General features: G+C 39.6%; 1 protein-coding gene across 2 annotated transcripts in view; it reads left to right on the forward strand.

The window, feature by feature from the left end:
* Positions 1-17,894, forward strand: part of LOC133608838 (FERM domain-containing protein 5-like) — a 167,916-nt gene that overhangs the window by 137,254 nt on the left and 12,768 nt on the right. For both annotated transcript variants that reach the window (XM_061964413.2, XM_061964414.2), the window contains one exon: positions 2,445-2,551. In XM_061964413.2, the coding sequence (XP_061820397.1) occupies positions 2,445-2,551 (107 nt within the window). The remainder of the gene's footprint in view (positions 1-2,444; positions 2,552-17,894) is intronic.

Raw genomic sequence — 17,894 nt, forward strand, 5'->3', positions numbered from 1 at the left:
TTTTCAATCATTCGAGTACATTCGGGTAGTCTTGTGTAATGCAGTATTTTGTGTCTATTTAGGTATGGTTAACCTGAGTGTTGAAATCGTGGAAAAATATATGTTCTTAGCGCGCCTGAAATGGGCTGTCTGCACTCTCAAAGTGCATGTTGTTGCCAAATGTATTTCATATGCTGTAAACCTAGTTCATAGTTGTTAGTTTCCTTTAATGCCAAACAAACACAAACCAATCGTTGGTTAGAAGGCGATCGCCGAATTCGTCCTCGCTTTCTCCCGTGTCGCTGGCTGTCGTGTCGTTTTCGTCGGTTTCGCTTGCATACGGTTCAAACCGATATGGCTCAATAGCTTCAGTTTCTTCTTCAATTTCGTTTTCGCTACCTGCCTCCACACTACAACCATCCGTTTCAATACTTGCGTAATCTGTTGAATCGCTTAAACCGCTGAAATCCGAGTCTGAATCCGAGCTAATGTCGCTATACCTTGCTGTTCTATCCGCCATGTTTGTTTGTATTGGCATCACTGTGTGACGTCACAGGAAAATGGATGGGTGTATATAACGATGGTTAAGATCAGGCACTTTGAAGCTTTTTTTAGGGATATTGCGTGATGGGTAAAATTTTGAAAAAAACTTCGAACAATAAAATAAGCCACTCGGAACTGATTTTTAATGGTTTTAACCCTTCTGAAATTGTGATAATGTTCCCCTTTAAAATCAAATATATTTTTTTAGGTGCCGGAAACTTCGAAATAGGGATGCCACTGTCAAAGCATGGGGATATGCCGCCACCTTATAGAATGTTTACAATGAAACCGTAACAAATATAAAAAATAGAGTATTTCAGATTAATTCTTAAAACAATAGTATTGTATGTGTAAAATTTTATTATTATTATTATCCACATCTTATCTTATAACTGCTCTCAGAGATTGTTTCTTTGAATAAAAAAAACACTTAAAGGGGACCTATGATTATTTTTGTCTTCTCTGACTTATAAATGTTCTTACAATGTTGTTTAACTAGGGTTAAAAAAATAAATATCTTGAGATTCAAGCATTTTGGAGTGAGCTTGCCGTTTTGGTTCCCTCTTTTTGCGGGGTTTTGCAATATGGCTACGGTGTGACGTTACAGCGAGGTGGAGGTACTTATCCAAGTCAAGCTCTCAGCGAGAGAGCTCCTGCTTCAAACAGAGGTAGGAATCTTTGGGGCACCTCAGGATTCGATTCGATTCCAATTCTTCGGGTGACGATTTGATTCAGAATCGATTCTCCATTCAACACGATTTTTGTAATATATTATTTAGTGTATAAGTTGTAATAAAACCTTTTCAAAACAGGCTACAGGTTACAAAAAGCTCCTCTTGGCTGCTGACGTAAAACTTATACGGAGCAGTGTTGGCCAAAAAAACATATTTTTAAAATTGTATTTTCAAAATCTAAAGCATGTTAATGAATCTAATAAAAGAAAATAGAGCAACCCCAATTCCAACCAAGTCCCAGCTTTACAATACGTACAATACTACAATACAATACTAAAAAAAAGGAAAACCAAAAATGCATAAAAGCAACAGTATCAAAATAATAACATCAACACTAGTTATTAATGTTTTGATCTAAAAATAGATTCTTGAAAAAACATATAGATAAAAATTGAGCACCCATACTACATAATGTTTAGGATGTTTATTTTAGACCATGTCTTGGAAAAAGAGAGTGGCGACAACTTTAAGATATATATTTAAACTGTGTACATTTTCAAAAGATAAATTATGATACTTTTGGAGATGGTGGGGCATGGTTTCATTTGCAATCTGGGAATGCATCCAGAAACGAACATCGTTTAGACAGACTCTAAAAAACTGATTAATAAAGAGACTATGGAGCAAAATTTACACCAAAGCATATCCAATAGATATTACCTACCACAAGGAAGTGTTTTAAATGAAGGTTAAAATCATCATAGGTCTCCTTTAAAAACAATCAAAAAAATTACTATAATATCGAATCAGTCTTTGAATGACCTTGAAAGGAATGGCTCCTCAAGTTCTGGCTCCCTTTTAAAGAACCATAAATCCATCTCAACCGAAGAGCTGGAATCCAATAAAGGAAAACATGAATTTCAACATATAGTGTGACATTTCTACAGTGTCCCTTGAGAAGATATAATAAAATGTGGTTGATGAAATGTAAGGGCTGTTGTACTCATAAGATATTTTACTTTTATAAGATATTGTACAAGTTTGCTTATCTGCTACAACAACAGGTTCAATTAGCTGCACAAACCAATGAGATGCATTAAAATGGTTTTTTAGCTACCTGTATTTGGAACACTATTTAAGGCAAATGTGCAGCAGCTGTACTGAATGTTGTGGCTGATCATGTCTTTACTGTGCATGTACTGTATGTGTGGATTTACATGATATTTATGTAAGTGTGGGTTTGTGCAGGGCGGGCATGGTGCCAAGTAGGAGCTGTCCATCAATCACACACGGCCCCCGTTTGACGAGTGTACCCAGGACGAGACGGAGAGCCGTGCACATCTCCATCATGGAGGGTACATCACACTCTACATACTGTATTGACCCGAAGATAACACTGGTTGTGCTATATTTAGGATCTAAAGCATCGGTTTCCAAACTTTTTCCACTGAGGGCCGCACACTGAAAAGTGAAAGCATACGGGCAACATTTTGATATTTTTAATTTTCACAACCAATACAATATTTAGATTTTTTTTTTCAAGTTTGGTCCTTGGGACCCAGAAGGGTCTCAGACATAAAAATGTAAAAAAAAAAAAAAAAAGTAATATATTAATTTATTTATTTTTTTAAATTCAACGCTTAAATCGTTAGAACAACTTCAGGTGTACTGTATGTGTCGATAGGTTTTATTGTTTGTTTTTTGGTTTTTTTACGTTTTATGCTCTTTTTGTCAAAAAGCTGTTTTATATGGCAAAAGCCTTAAAGGGGAACTGCACTTTTTTTGGAATTGTGCCTATTGTTCACAATCATTATGACAGACAAGAAGACATGTCTTTTTTTTTTTAGGATTTTAAAGATAATAAAAAACACTTGGAAGATGCAGCTAACGGGAGTCACCGTTGTGGCCTTCAAAGCCCTCGAAAACAACTTCAAAACCCTCCATCAACATTTTATATACACACTGCAAGTATATATGCCTTTGGAAAACACCCATAGTTATTTTTTATCCGCATGTGCTTCCGTGTGTCAAAACACACATAATAATAATAATAATAATAATCGTCCAAAGGAATAATGACGAAATAACAGCAATACTACTAGTTAAGAAAAAGGGTGCGTGGAAGGCAATGTGAAGGTATTTGGGCTTCAGAACTGTCAATAAAGATGACTCTTTAAACACGGAAGTGCCGCGCTGCTTTAAATCATGCCCCGCTAAATGTGTCAATACAGCATTACCACAGTTGCTTCAAATTTAGGTAAACATTTAAATAAACATTCAGGAGTTTAAAGCGTGGCAGGTAATATAGTTAACAGCTTCCCCCGTGCGCATACACAGTAGATACGAGACACGCACACAGCTGGTTGTGTCACGGCAGGGTCACATTTTACTGCGTGGATCGTTCTCCCAGGATGCAGACGGAAAACTCCGGAGGCATGGTACAGGTAAGAAAATGATTTAATGTCCATAAATCATGCGGGATACAAACAAAAGAGAAACAGCGTGCCGATAGCACGGGAAGCTAACGGAATAGCAAACAAGAAATGCTTAGCATATGAATCCAAAGGTATATCAACGATGTAACTTGTTGCATGGAAGCAAATAAGAAAGCCAGACTGAGTGTGGCGAAAAGCAGGGATTAAGTAGCTCTCTGATAAGTGCCCAGGAGCAGGTGAGGGTCCTGAACACTAATCAGCGCCAGGTGAAAACAATCTGCAATCATGGCAACTAAAACACAAACCCACAGGTGCTCAAAACAGGAACTGAGGGAGTCAAAAACTAAACAAACATGATCCGGGAAGCGGATCATGACAGGTTGGCTTGTTAAAAAGGATGGATTAGAGCAGTCCAAACCGCCCACGTAACATAAAATAATGCAAGTGAATTGACTGAATTGTGTAACAAATTCCCAATTTTTCATTTGTGTTTTATCTTTAACAATGTGTGTTTTACATGTTACTTGTCTTATCTGTGTATTTGTAGCCTTGTTTTCAGTGTTGACTAATTATTGTATTTGTCTTAAAGCACTGGTTAAAATTGGCAACCATAAACCAAGAAGCATTTTATTACACGTCAATAAAGCTTTCTATTCTATTCCAACCTAGTTCTAGATAATGGCAAGCTTTATGTATTATGTAAAATAATTGTAAACTGTTCTTTGAGTGCAATAAGAAAAGCCCATGTGTTGAATGCGCCTTTTAATTTTTATTCTAATAACGTTTTTTGAGAGCAATAAGAAACATATGTTTAATCATAAGTTTTATCATAAATGTTCTGTTAAAATGAAGCCAATAATGACATGTTTTGTGTTGTCCTTTATTTTGAGAAGTGTAAAAAAATATTGAAATACATAAGTATTTACATTTTGGTACCAAAATATTGGTGTCGGTACAACTCTCGGTGGGACGTATGTGCAAACGTAACTATGTAGTCACTTACGTGCCCGAACGTAAACTATGCAAGTGGTGTCCCAATTCTTAGGGAAGATTACTAAGCTCTACCCCTTTTTACTTCATTTCGAGGGTGTAGTGGTAGTGGGTGAGGGCTAGTGGGAGTGAGTGAGGGGGTATATTGGGATTGGGCCTTAGTTGCTGGTCCATTGTTTGCTGTGTATTATTCTCCTTAGTTTAGTGGCCTGTTATGTTTTTCAATGCTCCTTTGAACCCTTGATTTCGTTTTCTTGTTGCTAGGTGGCTGATTAGCCGCACCTGCTTTGTGTTTATTGATTAGCGTCCTCACCTGTTTCTGCCCCTAATCACTCCCCTTTGTATTCTGGTGTTTTCCCCGTCCTAGTTGCTGGTCCATTGTTCGCTACAGACGATGGTTTGTTTGTTGCTTTTGTTGTTTGTTTCACGCTATGCAAGTTTATTCACTCTGGTATCTTCATGCAACGCTAAACTAGCATCCAGTTTATGTTCTGTTGCTTTGTGTATTGAAGTAAAGAACATCATGCCTGCACCATGCCTGAGGTCCTCGGCATCTTTGGAATTGCAAACACTTAACAACAAGCCAGCTTATGACAACAATATTATACAGGTTTCGGAACGTAAATTAAGTATTGGTGACGGTTTTTGAATGCATTTTTTAAATGATTTAGAGGAAGAATTGATTGCTCTCATTAGTTGCATTGTGACCCACTGAGAACGAGACAATTTTTACATGTCAGAATACAAGGAAAACAAAAACCCTTTGTCTTCTTGTCTCATAAGGATTGTAATTGATTGGGAAAATTCCCCCAAAAAGTGCAGTTCCCCTTTAAATAGGTTAATATTCATAATAACCTTAGTTTGAAGTTTTTATTTTAGTATTTTTTTAAAGTCCCACTAAATTCTTTGAGACCCAAAAGGGCTCTACTTATAATAGTAGTTAAAACAATTCATATGTTATTTTTAATTTTTTTTACTTTTGCTGTTTAAGTCTCCAGATCAACTTCAGATCTATCGGTCCTTTTTACGTTTTTATTATTATTGTCTATCTATATTGGGCCTGCAATAAGGTGGCGATTTGTCCAGGGTGTACCCTGCCTTCTGCCCGAGTGGAGCTGGGATAGACTCCAACACCCCCGCAACCCGAGAAAGACAAGCCGTAGAAAAAGGATGGATGGATTATTCTTTCAGGTTTTTTTTTTGTTTGTTTCATGCTCTTTTGTCAAACAAAACATATTTTTTATGGCATATACAAAACATGCAATATTTACACATTAAATATTTTAATATTTTCACATTATTAACTGTATCCACTCGGCATCCATTGCACCGGTCACCCAGGGGGGATCCCCAACATCTGCTGTGCCTTCCGAAGTTTCTAGTTGTTCCCATTGGGTTGAGTTTTTTCTTACTGTGATGTGGGAGCTGAGCCAAGAATGTCGTTGTGGTTTGTGCAGCCCTTTGAGACATTTGTGATTAAGGGCTGTAATAAGTAAACTTCGATTGATTTATTGATGATTGGAGCCTTTAATAGGTTAATTATTTATGACAACTTTGGTTTTGATTCATTATTTTTGAGCAAAGACAGCTTTAAAGAAAAAAAACAGCCTGCATGGCTGCATTTTTAGAATGAGCCGCGGACCGTAAACGGCCCCTGGGCCACACTTTGGACACCACTGATCTAGAGGTTCTTACAGGTGGGTCCAAACAACTTACTCATCAGAGAGGGGCTGTCTCATATTCGGGTCATTACAGTACTTTGAAAAGGGCCCTGACCTTGAACCCTTTGTATGATCCCTTGTGTTTTGTCCTGTCGCTCTGTCTCTGTTGGTGGTATTCCCATCGGTAATAATAACTGTCCTAAAATAGCTCCTGCTGTAAGGGACTGAGATGGGGGGGTGGGGGGGGTTCTAGCCAACAGCAGCAAAGTGTGAAAGGGGAGAAGGGGGACTACATTCCCAGGCCTTGTCTTTTCCGTCTGTCTTTCAGTGCAACTGGGACTGTCGACCTGATAGCGACAAGTAGGGCGCTCGCTTTCTAGCTCGTTAGCGCTTTCTAGCTCATTAGTGCAGCACCAAGTGGGGTCAGCAGGAAGAGTCAAGGTCATATCTCTCACCTTGAACCATGGTCAAGTGTCTGATTCGCATCGAGACCAAAGTGAACGTTCACTTGCGCATGATCAACCATTGCTATCGGGATGTGAAGGTGCGCGTGTTGTCGCTTGGACCCCGGCTACTGGGGAAGGCTTTAGGAGCCCTTCCGCTCCTTCCCTCCCTTCCGGAAGGTTCTGATACTGGACCGGGACGGCAGTCTAAGGCTCCTTCCAGGCGAGCAGTCCCTCCTCATGGCTACGCAGGTAACATTAGCTTGTTTTGGGAATTTTGGACATCCCTAAGTGCTTCGAGTGTGGTCTCTAAAGTAGCCTGCTGCGGTCATGACATGGCTTAAGTGAGACTTCCAGTATTTCATGCTCACTTTAATGATTTCCTTTAGTTATGTCATAACATAATGATTTCAAAAATACAACATGACCTATAGCTTTAAATGCAGCTTCAATGGTCCTCACAGTAGGCATACATCTGCTGGTTGAGATAGGTTGATATTAATAAGTGCTTTATAAGTATCATTACTCCCACTGCAGCAAATATGCTTTCCTTCCAATGATTATTCATCACTTCCCCTATTCATTATTCACATTGCAGAATAAAATAATCTGTTATGAGTGAAAGTGGCAGCCACTCGTCTTTTTTCTGTTATTGTGACAGTTCTGAATGGTAACGTACCTTGAAAAGTGCCATGTTTTTGTTACAAATGGAAAGCAGTAATCTGTGTGTGTTGGCCCTGCATGCAATGAGGTGGCAATTTGTGATGAGGTTGTGACACATTTTTCTTTTCTCCTTAATCATTAACACATTTGTTCACTTCCTGTACTCTATCTGTAACACAGACAACCAAATAAAAAAATTAATACATCAATAAAGCACACATGAATGGATAATTGATCAATTGTAATTCACATAATTTGCTGAGTATATAATAGATTATAGACAATAGTCTTATTTTGTAATAAGTTACATTTATTTGTATAACATCTTTCACAGACAAAAAGTCACAAGTGCTTGACAACACAGTTAAACTATCAGCAATTACACAATATAAAAGGCCAGATAAATATACTGTATTGGAAATTTTCTTTCAAATAGTCAAACAAAATTGTCTTTCTTAGATTTATTTTGAGAAGCTCGAGCATCTCAAAAGGTACAGTCCGCATTCACAGCAGGTATGAAAGGGAAAAGGTGCAAAATGACAGATGTGTCATTCTTTTATACAATACAAGTGGGAGGGAGGGAGTAACCTTTGACACTGGAAAAAAATGAATTAAGCATGAAGTTCTGTCAAGGCTAAAGCATCATACTGTATGTTAGGTTTGATTCAAAGATCTAAAAGCACAGTACGTTAGGTTTGTTCCTGACTAAAACAACGTCTAAATGTTTATACGATGGCATATATATGTTTTCAAATACAACACAATACAAAACCGCAATATAAAACAATATAAATATACTCGGGCTGGACAATTACTAAAATTTTGATTTAAATTTCGATTGTCTTCTCACGATCATGAAAATATAATAGTTGGAAAAAACGAACAATGGGCCGCGCAACGTGCATACAAATTCCAGAGCTTGTAACACTGGAACGAATGAGGAGCGAATAAGTGGAAAAATGCATGTTTCCTTGAAGTTTGGGATCTTACCATGGTTGATAGTTTTATTTGACACATCGTTAGTATGCCTAATCAATAATCACTAAACTCAACAAAAAAATTAGGCCTATGATTTCCGCCTTGACGTAACAGCGGACGGAGTCACAGAATTGGCCAATATCATGAAATCCGCTGTTAAACGCAGTACATCACAGAAATTGACAACGAGAATGAAATGCTGTCATTGTGAGGAGAAAGAACATTTGTTCGGGAAATTAATTTGTTCGTGACCACTAATTCATCCCCTAAACATGCAACCGCCCCGTCCTTAACAATTTCAATTTGGTCACTTGAAACAGCGACTAAACTACGAAACTAAAACTAGCAAGAACAATTCATACACCTACAACACATATCATCTGCTTGTGTTGTTATGAACAACATCATCAATGTGAGATCAACTTACAAACACAACAACAGTCGCAACTTGAGTGGAACTAAAAACAATTAAAAGGTAAAAATGTAATTTTATTTTTTGTTATATTTCTATTGTTATTTAAATCTTTTGTTACTACTATTAATTTACTTGTTGTGGTTTATTCAATACCAATTTATATCCTTTTTTTAACAATAATTAAAGTTGAGTTTTGGTGGTACAATAAATACTCTTGTTTTCAAATTAATGAATAAATCGTGTCATTAATCATGATTACAATATCAATCAAAATAATCATGATTATTATTTTTGCCATAATCGTCCAGCCCTAAAATATACAGTATAAAACAATATAAAAGACAACATAAAAATCATAGCAGCCCAAAAGTAGCTAATTAAAAGCCTAATCAAATAAATTAGCCTTAAGTTTGCTTTTGAAAGTGTCAACAGATTCAATCGAGCGCAATGAGGGTGGAAGATTGTTCCCAAGCATGAGAGCAACAGCCTGAAAGGATCGGTCACATCTAGTCCAAAAACGAGTGCGTAGAACCTTCAGCAGATTTTGATCCACAGACCTCAGAGCCCGAGTTGGGGTGTAAGGCTGAATCAGATCACTGATATAAGAAGGAGCCTGACCATGCAAGGCTCTGAAGGCTACAACCAGAATTTTACATTTGATCCTGTAGGATACAGGCAGCCAATGAAGTTCTTTTAAACTAGGGGATATATGGGTCCTCTTAATTGTACGGGTCAAAATTCTGGTTGGAGAGTTTTGCGCTAATTGTAGTCGAGAGAGCTCCTTTCTTGTTCAGACATGAAAATAGACTATTACAATAGTCTAAAAGTGAAGACACAAAAGCATGAGTAATAAGCTCTAGATCATTCTGTGACACCTTTTTCCTAAGTTTAGAGATTTTCCCTAGTTTAATGAAGCAGTTTTTCATCAGTGGGTTACGATGCTGCACTAATGACATGTCTTTGTCAAATATAATTCCCAAGTTTCTGAAACCTGGTTTAGTAGACTAGAGTAACCCAAGTATTGTTTAATCCCTGGAATTAAATCATCAGATGCAATAACCATTGTTTCTATTTTGTCTGCATTGAGCTGCAAAGAGTCCACTAAACCAGTGTTTTTCAACCTTTTTTGAGCCGAGGCACATTTTTTTCCATTGAAAATATCCGGAGGCACACCACCAGCAGTAATCATTAAAAATGAATGAAACTCAGTTGACAGTAAACAGTTGTTGCAATTGTTGGATATGACCAAGCATGCATCAATATAGCTCTTGTCTCAAAGTAGGTGTACTTTCATGACCTGTCACATCACGCCGTGACTTATTTAGAGTTTATTGCTGTTTTCCTGTGTCTAGTGTTTTACTTCTGGTCTTGCGCTCCTATTTTGGTGGCTTTTTCTCTTTTTATGGTATTTTCTTGTAGCAGTTTCATATCTTCCTTTGAGCGATATTTCCCACATCTACTTTGTTTTAGCAATCAAGGATATTTCAGTTGTTTTTATCCTTCTTTGTGGGGACATTGTTGATTGTCATGTCATGTTCAGATGTACATTGTGGACGCCGTCTGCTCCACAGTAAGTCTTTGCTGTCGTCCAGCATTCTGTTTGTGTTTACTTTGTAGACAGTTCAGTTTTAGTTTTGTTCTGCATAGCCTTCCCTAAGCTTCAATGCCTTTTCTTAAAGGCACTCATCTTTTGTTTATTTTTGGTTTAAGCATTAGACACCTTTTTACCTGCACACTGCCTCCCGCTGTAAAGCAATTAGCTACCGGCTGCCACCTATTTATACGGAAGAGTATTACACGGTTACTCTGCCGAGCTCTAGACAGCGCCAACACTCAACAACGACACATCATTTGCAGACTGTAATTACTGGTTTGCAAAAAATGTTTTTTAAACCAAATAGGTGAAATTAGATCATCTCCCACGGCACACCAGACTGTATCTCACGGCACACTAGTGTGCCGCGGCACAGTGGTTGAAAAACACTGCACTAAACAATCGAGCAAGTATTAAGCTTTGGGATCTCAGACGGTTTAAAAGAGGCAGGAAAGCTGGATATCATCAACAAATAGGTGGGAAGAAACATCACTACACCTTTGGATGATGTTTCCCAAAAGGATCAATAACAGCCAAAATAAGACAGGACCCAAAACTCAACGTGGAGGCACTCCACACAACAAATCCACTGACTCAGACTTTATTTTGTTAGCTGTAACACTAACACTACGCCCAGATAAATGGCCACCGCTGCTGCTCACTGCTTCCCTCACCTCCCAGGGGGTGATCAAGGGTGATGGGTCAAATGCAGAGAATAATTTCGCCACACCTCGTATGTGTGTGACAATCATTGGTACTTTAACTTTAACTTTAACAAGGAGAAACACAGTAGATAAGACAAGTTTATTAGTTTTTTTTCCTACACTTTGAGTTTGAACAGTTTCTTAAATAGGATCATATTAGTAAGTTACACATGGTATACAGAGGATAGACGTTACACATTGTAGCTTTAAACTCCATCCCCATCCGTTTTCTACCGCTTATTCCCTTCGGGGTCGCGGGGGGCGCTGGAGCCTATCTCAGACTGTCTCTTTTAAAACATGTCATTATGGACAGATAATTTGTTCCAGGGTCAAGACATCACCATTATCAGGGTCAAACTGTCATCATTCTTAATTGTCATACAAGGGTAAAATAAGTTTTTCTGGTTTTTTTTTCAAAAGCTAATCAGTACATTAAAATTAAATGTATTACTTAACAAAAGCACCAGTGTCGTCAATCAGACAAAACACATTTTAGTGATAAAATGATATTAACATCTGGTAATATTTTATTTATCAAGTAGTTTTTATTTCAATTGATGCAGTATGTTTGGAATGTTGCCTATCTCTCACAATCATTATGAGAGACAAAAACACACGTCTTTTTTTAAAGGATTCTAAAGATGGTAAAAAAATTAAAAAATAAACGCTTCCAAGATGCGGCTAATAGGAGTCACCATTGTAGCCTTCAAAGCCCTCTGAAACAACTTCAGAACCCTCCATCAATGTTTTATAATCACAAGGCAAGTATATATATAATGTATTAACAGACACGTTCATAACAATATATAATATGTACAATATTTACCGTATTTTAGTCATTTTACGCAAAATCGGGACTTAGTTCCTCAGCGCATTTATTTCTGTTTCCACAGCAGAACACTTCCGACTTTCGGCGACAAATCAGTGTTCCTACTTCCGGAAACCAAAGCGTGTGTGTTCTAATCATGGCCGACTTCGTAATAGACAAGGAAAATGGCTATTTTTGGACAAATGAGGATTCACAATTTTATTTTTTTAACCTGAGTATGAACTACTTACGGGTTACTGTATAGAAGCGAGCACGAAGAGAGGGTGAAATGATGAAGCAGACGGAAGCCGAGAGACTCAGGGCCGGCGTGACTTGACAGTGTAAATGTGGAACTCGGAGCCAATTTTTGCTTACCCAAAATCAACTGGAAAGTAACGTCCGCAGCTAGCTCGACCAAACAGACAACTGTCCATCGAGTGAGTGAGTCCCTTTTAATATTGATCATGATACATGCAGCACACAATGCTTGTTATTTCAACTACATACACTGCTGAGCTAGCTGTGTGCAAACAAAACATGAAATGTATGCTAATACTTTACGGATACTGTAATATGATTGTATGTTTTTCAGTCAGTACAGATTGGTGTTCTATCCCATTGTGTTGTGCATTACAAAAAGAGATGCAGCTGTTGACGCAGAAGCTCGCTTACGGCTAATACCGTAACATGTGTCACTACGTTAGAAAAACAGTTCCTCTGTGTTCGCTCTTAGAAAAACAATGTCACTACAGCTTGGTTATTATAAAGGTTACAGAACATAAATTAAGTATTGTTAGCAGTTTTTAGATGCATTTTAGAGTGATTTAGAGGCAGAATGGATTGCTCCCATTAGCTGCATTGCTAACCACCTAGAAGGAGACAATTTTAAAAAATTAGGAAGCAAAACTTTCGCCTTCTTGTATTAGTATATAGTATTTAGTATTTTTACTACTGTTCCAGTCCTGTTGATATCATGAAAGGCAGTTTTTATGTGAGCATTTTATAGGAATGTGAAACTAACAACAACTCACGCTTCAATTTGATTCCGATTCTTGGGGTGACAATTTGACTTAGAACAGTGATTCTCAAACTGTGCTCCATCTAGTGCAGTGGTTCTTAACCTGGGTGCGATCGAACCCTAGGGGTTCGGTGAGTCGGGGTCAGGGGTTCGGCGGAGGTCACGACACACCCGACTCATCGTGTAAATAAAAATTTCTCCCTATCAGTGTATTACGGATACGGTAACAGCAGAAGTTACACTGATTTGCAGGTTTATAATTTGTTGTGAGTTTATGGACTGTGTTGGTTTTGTTCTTTGAACAAGGTGATGTTCGTGCATGGTTCATTTTGTGCACCAGTAAAAAAACATGGTAACACTTTAGTATTGGGAACATATTCACCATTAATTAGTTGCTTATTAACATGCAAATTAGTAACATATTGGCTCTTAACTAGTCATTGTTAAATACTTATTAATGCCTTATTCGGCATGGCCTTATTATAACCCTAACCCTCTAACCCTGGCCCTAACCCTCTAACCCTAACCCTAACCCTCACCAAATAACTCTAAATTAAGTCTTTGTTACTTAGAATATGTTCCCCTAGTGTCCAAAAAACTCTAAATTAAGTATTTGTTACTTATAATATGTTCCCCATACTAAAGTGTTACCAAAAACATATAACTTTGTCTTGAGTTTGAAAAAAAAAAACTTTTTTTCACTAAAGAAGGGTTCGGTGAATGCGCATATGAAACTGGTGGGGTTCGGTACCTCCAACAAGGTTAAGAACTACTGATCTAGTGGTATGCCAAATAATCACTAAATACAATTTTCAAACACAGTGTTACTGTTCAAACTCTGAAATGTTACAGTGGCCAATAGAGATGCGCGGTTTGCGGACACAACCGCGGAGTCCGCGGATTATCCGCGGGTCGGGCGGTTGAAATAAAAAAAAATTAGATTATATCCGCGGGTCGGGTTGAAATTAAAAAAAATTAAGATTTTAAATACATTCAGGCGGGTGGCAGTTAAACCAATTCGGAAATATATATACATAGTTAAATGTTGTTACCCACATACGAAAAACGAGCAGGCACCTGCAGCACGCCACAACAGAAGAAGAAAAAAAAAAAAGATGGCAACGCCGGCAGCAAACGTGGTACGCGACAAACTAAAAAAGGGAATACTAAAGACCAGGGGGAAAAAAGGCCAGAAAAGTTCAGCGTGGACTCGTTTTTATGAGGTTGTAAATCAGGATGATAGTAATGCTGGCTACGTGATTTGCAAGAGCTGCGACGTTGTTTATGTCTAGGACAGTCACAAAACCGGGACATCTAACATGGTGCATCACATTTGTGCAAAACCCCGAACCTCCACAAACACCCTGAGCATGAGCAGTTTCGTCCGCCGTGATCCCAGAAGAGTGCCACAGGATGTTAAAACAAGATAGAACGCAGCTGCCTGCAGCAGTTTGAGTGGCGCGAGCGCACTTGGAGGTGCGCTCAGCGCGGCTCCCAGATGATTGCGCACTGGTGTGCGTCTGGGCCGTGACAGCGTGGCACGCATTGAATGTCTCTGCTACATTGGATCAGTCTCCTTTCTTTAACAGGCAAAAGCTTTATAACCTCACTAATGCCTTGCATCGTCTATATTAGATATATAACAACGGGTGGGTGCGGGCGGGTGCGGTTTTGATAAAATGTTAGTTCGGGTGGATGGCGGATGAGTGACGACTTTTGTGATGTGGTTGCGGATAAAATAATTGCCTATCCGCGCATCTCTAGTGGCCAATAATATTAAATATACTTGTTAAAATAAAAACTTTGCCTTGTTTTAATGAATATTCAGGCCTACTACACTACTGTATTTTAATGTGGGTCACATGGTGGTGCTTTTGTCAGACAAGTGTTTTCTGAGTGGGGAACTTGGCGAAAAAAGTTTGAGAACCACTGATCTAGAATCAATCCTCGATTCAAACCGACTCTCGCAATATAATATTTGGTGATTCTAAAACCTTTTCAAACTGGTTACAGGTTACAAAAGGCCCGTTTGGCTGCTGACGTAAACGCTCATCTTTAAGAATCGGTTCTTGAAAATGTTGAATTAATTCAGAATAAGAACCACAATTCGGAAGTGAATCTATTAATTCCGGCATCGGTAGCATTTTTTTTTTTTTATTTTTTTATTTTTTTTTTTTTTATGTCCTGTCCAGCTTCTCAGGCAAATCATATAGTTGATGTAGATGCCCATGTCGGCTGTTCAGATTTACTTTACAAAAGAGAAGTGTAGGATACTTCTCTTGTTGCCTTATTTGTATTTGACTTTATTAAATGTATTTATATTATCATTTAGTGCAGCCGGGCCGGAGCAGGAGGGGATAGAAAGAGAAAAAAAAAGAAGACAGAGGGGGAAATTGTGGGGACAAGAGGGGGATTAGACAGAGAGACAAAAACAACAACAGCAAACAATAGAGCAACATCAGCAAATATGACATGTACAAATATGATGGTAAAAGTAATAGCAAATAAGCAGTTAGCGAAAAATAAAAAATAATACAGAAATAACCATGAGCATTATTACACTACAAATGGATCAATACAAATACCAATAGAAATAGCGCTATTGATAATGAACAATACCAATAATTTACCTTTATTATCAACAATACAGTTGTTTAAATGCAACAATACATATACGTAATGATAACTTGAGATACGAAAGAATGCAGAAAAATGGAGGGGGAGAAAGAGAAGCAACCTACATTAACCTTGTAGATTGTTATAGTCACAATAGGTTAAGCTTTGTCAGTGTGCCATGTGTTACACCCAGTTTACCCTAGGGCAACAACGTTAATATATGTTTGATGCAACGTGATTATGTGCATGAGTGTAAGTATGCATATGTACTTGTATATGTACAGAATGTGTATATGTGTTTGTACAATGAATGTATATGTACAGAATGTGTATATGTGTTTGTACAGTGAATGTATATGTACAGTATGTGTATGTGTATGTTTGTATATTGAATGTGCGTGTGGATGTACGAACATTAGGTAGGTAACTATGTACTGTATTTGTGTATGTATGTGGGAGCGTAGGTACCTATGTACGTATGTGAGCATATGTGAATTTGCATGTACAATACATTCGACTCCCAGAGTGCGTGGGAGCCAGAGCACGGCCCCATCACCCCCGAGAGCCCAACCCACAAACAGGAGGCGTGGTGCCCAGGGAACCAGGGACCACCGCCCCCACGCAGCCAAGCCGGCCAGCGACAGGAACCCCAGAGCCCGACCCACCGTACCGCCCACAAGGGCCAGCAGCAGGCCGCAGACAGACGCACCCGGCAGAGGACAGGGCACGAGAAAAGCAGGGGACAGCCACACCCCAAGCCAGCGAGAGACCACACCCCACACGGGCAGAAAGGCGAGACGCCCCGCCCGAGGGACCCAGAGACTCCCCGCAACCGGACGGGAAGACCGCCCCCGCCCCACCGGCAACCGGGCCCCCACGAGCCCACCCCCCACCCCCGGAGAGCGCGGCGAGGCCAGCCCCCGGCCACCCCACCCAAACCGGCCGCCGCAGGACCACCCAGGCACAGGGCCACGGGAACCACCCACCCCACCCGCAGGGACCCCAACGATGGAGATGGAACAACCAGCAACCGCCCCGCCGAGCCCCCCCCCTGAGGGAGGGGAAAATTAAAAAATAATATTAATAAAATATATTAAAAAATAAATAAATAAATAAATTAATTAATTAATTAATTTAAAAAAAAAGAATTAAAAGAAGATCACAGACATGCTGACAAACAAGGTCACTACCCCAGCAACTGGCCGACTCGCAGCACCTCGGAATACCTTGCAGCACCAAGCTACCACAATAGACGCAGGGACTAGGCCCAACAGGCCCCAACCAAGACGGGCACCCGGAAGGGATGGACAGCGGGACCCAGGAGCTCCAGACACGCAGTTCGGATGCAGTAGCCTGAGGCGTCGACCCCCGTCTGACAGGCAGGCCCAGAGCGTACCCCCAGAAATATACATACATACATGCATATATACATACACATACACACATACACGTATACATACCCACACATACACATATATACATATACATACACATATGTACACATACACATATATAAACATACATACATACACACACATATACATACATATACACAGTTCGTCAGCCCCGACAGCCATCACGCGCGCGCGCTGCCATCAGTCACAACATCAGCCACACCCCTGCACCAGACCCAGCAGCCACGGGCGCCCACACCACAAACAAACGGCAGCAGAAACAGCAGCCGCAATAACCCCAGACAGCCAGCACCAGCCAATCAAATCAAAGCGATCAAAAAAAAACTGCGACCAGCAACCACACGCCACCAGGGCCACGGAGACCAGCCGGCGCCAGCCCGCCGGTCAGCCCGAACGCCAACACGCAAACAAGAGACACCAACAACCCCCCCAACCAAAAGGCCCCCCACCCCAACCCAAACCCGCACAAACACACCACCGCCCAAACAACCGAGACACAGCATCCAGACCAGACACGGGGGCTGCGCCGCCACCACACCAAGTCACCAACAGAGACCCCACAGCGCAAGGTCGGGCCACACGGGCACGGACCCCATCCAACAGGAAGTGAGACCCGCGCGACGCCACACACAAATAAATAATAAGATTAAAAAAAATAAATAAATAAATAAAAAATAAAAAAATAAAATAAAATAAAAAATAAAATTTAAAAAATAAAATAAAATAAAAATAAGTAAATAATAAAAATAAAAATAATAAATACATTAAAAATAAAAAAATATATATAACAATAATAAATGAATAAAAGCCTGGCAGGCCACCAGACCGCAGTCCCCGCCGGCCGACGAGGCAATGAGGGGTGCGCCGAACCCCAAACCCCCCAAGCATGTGTACAAGGCCCCCAGAGTGTCTACTGTGTAGTTAAAATTAGGTGGTCAGCCGTTACAGCCGACCTCCA

The sequence above is a fragment of the Nerophis lumbriciformis genome, linkage group LG06 (assembly GCF_033978685.3).
Source record: "Nerophis lumbriciformis linkage group LG06, RoL_Nlum_v2.1, whole genome shotgun sequence".
Taxonomy (NCBI): Eukaryota; Metazoa; Chordata; class Actinopteri; order Syngnathiformes; family Syngnathidae; genus Nerophis; species Nerophis lumbriciformis.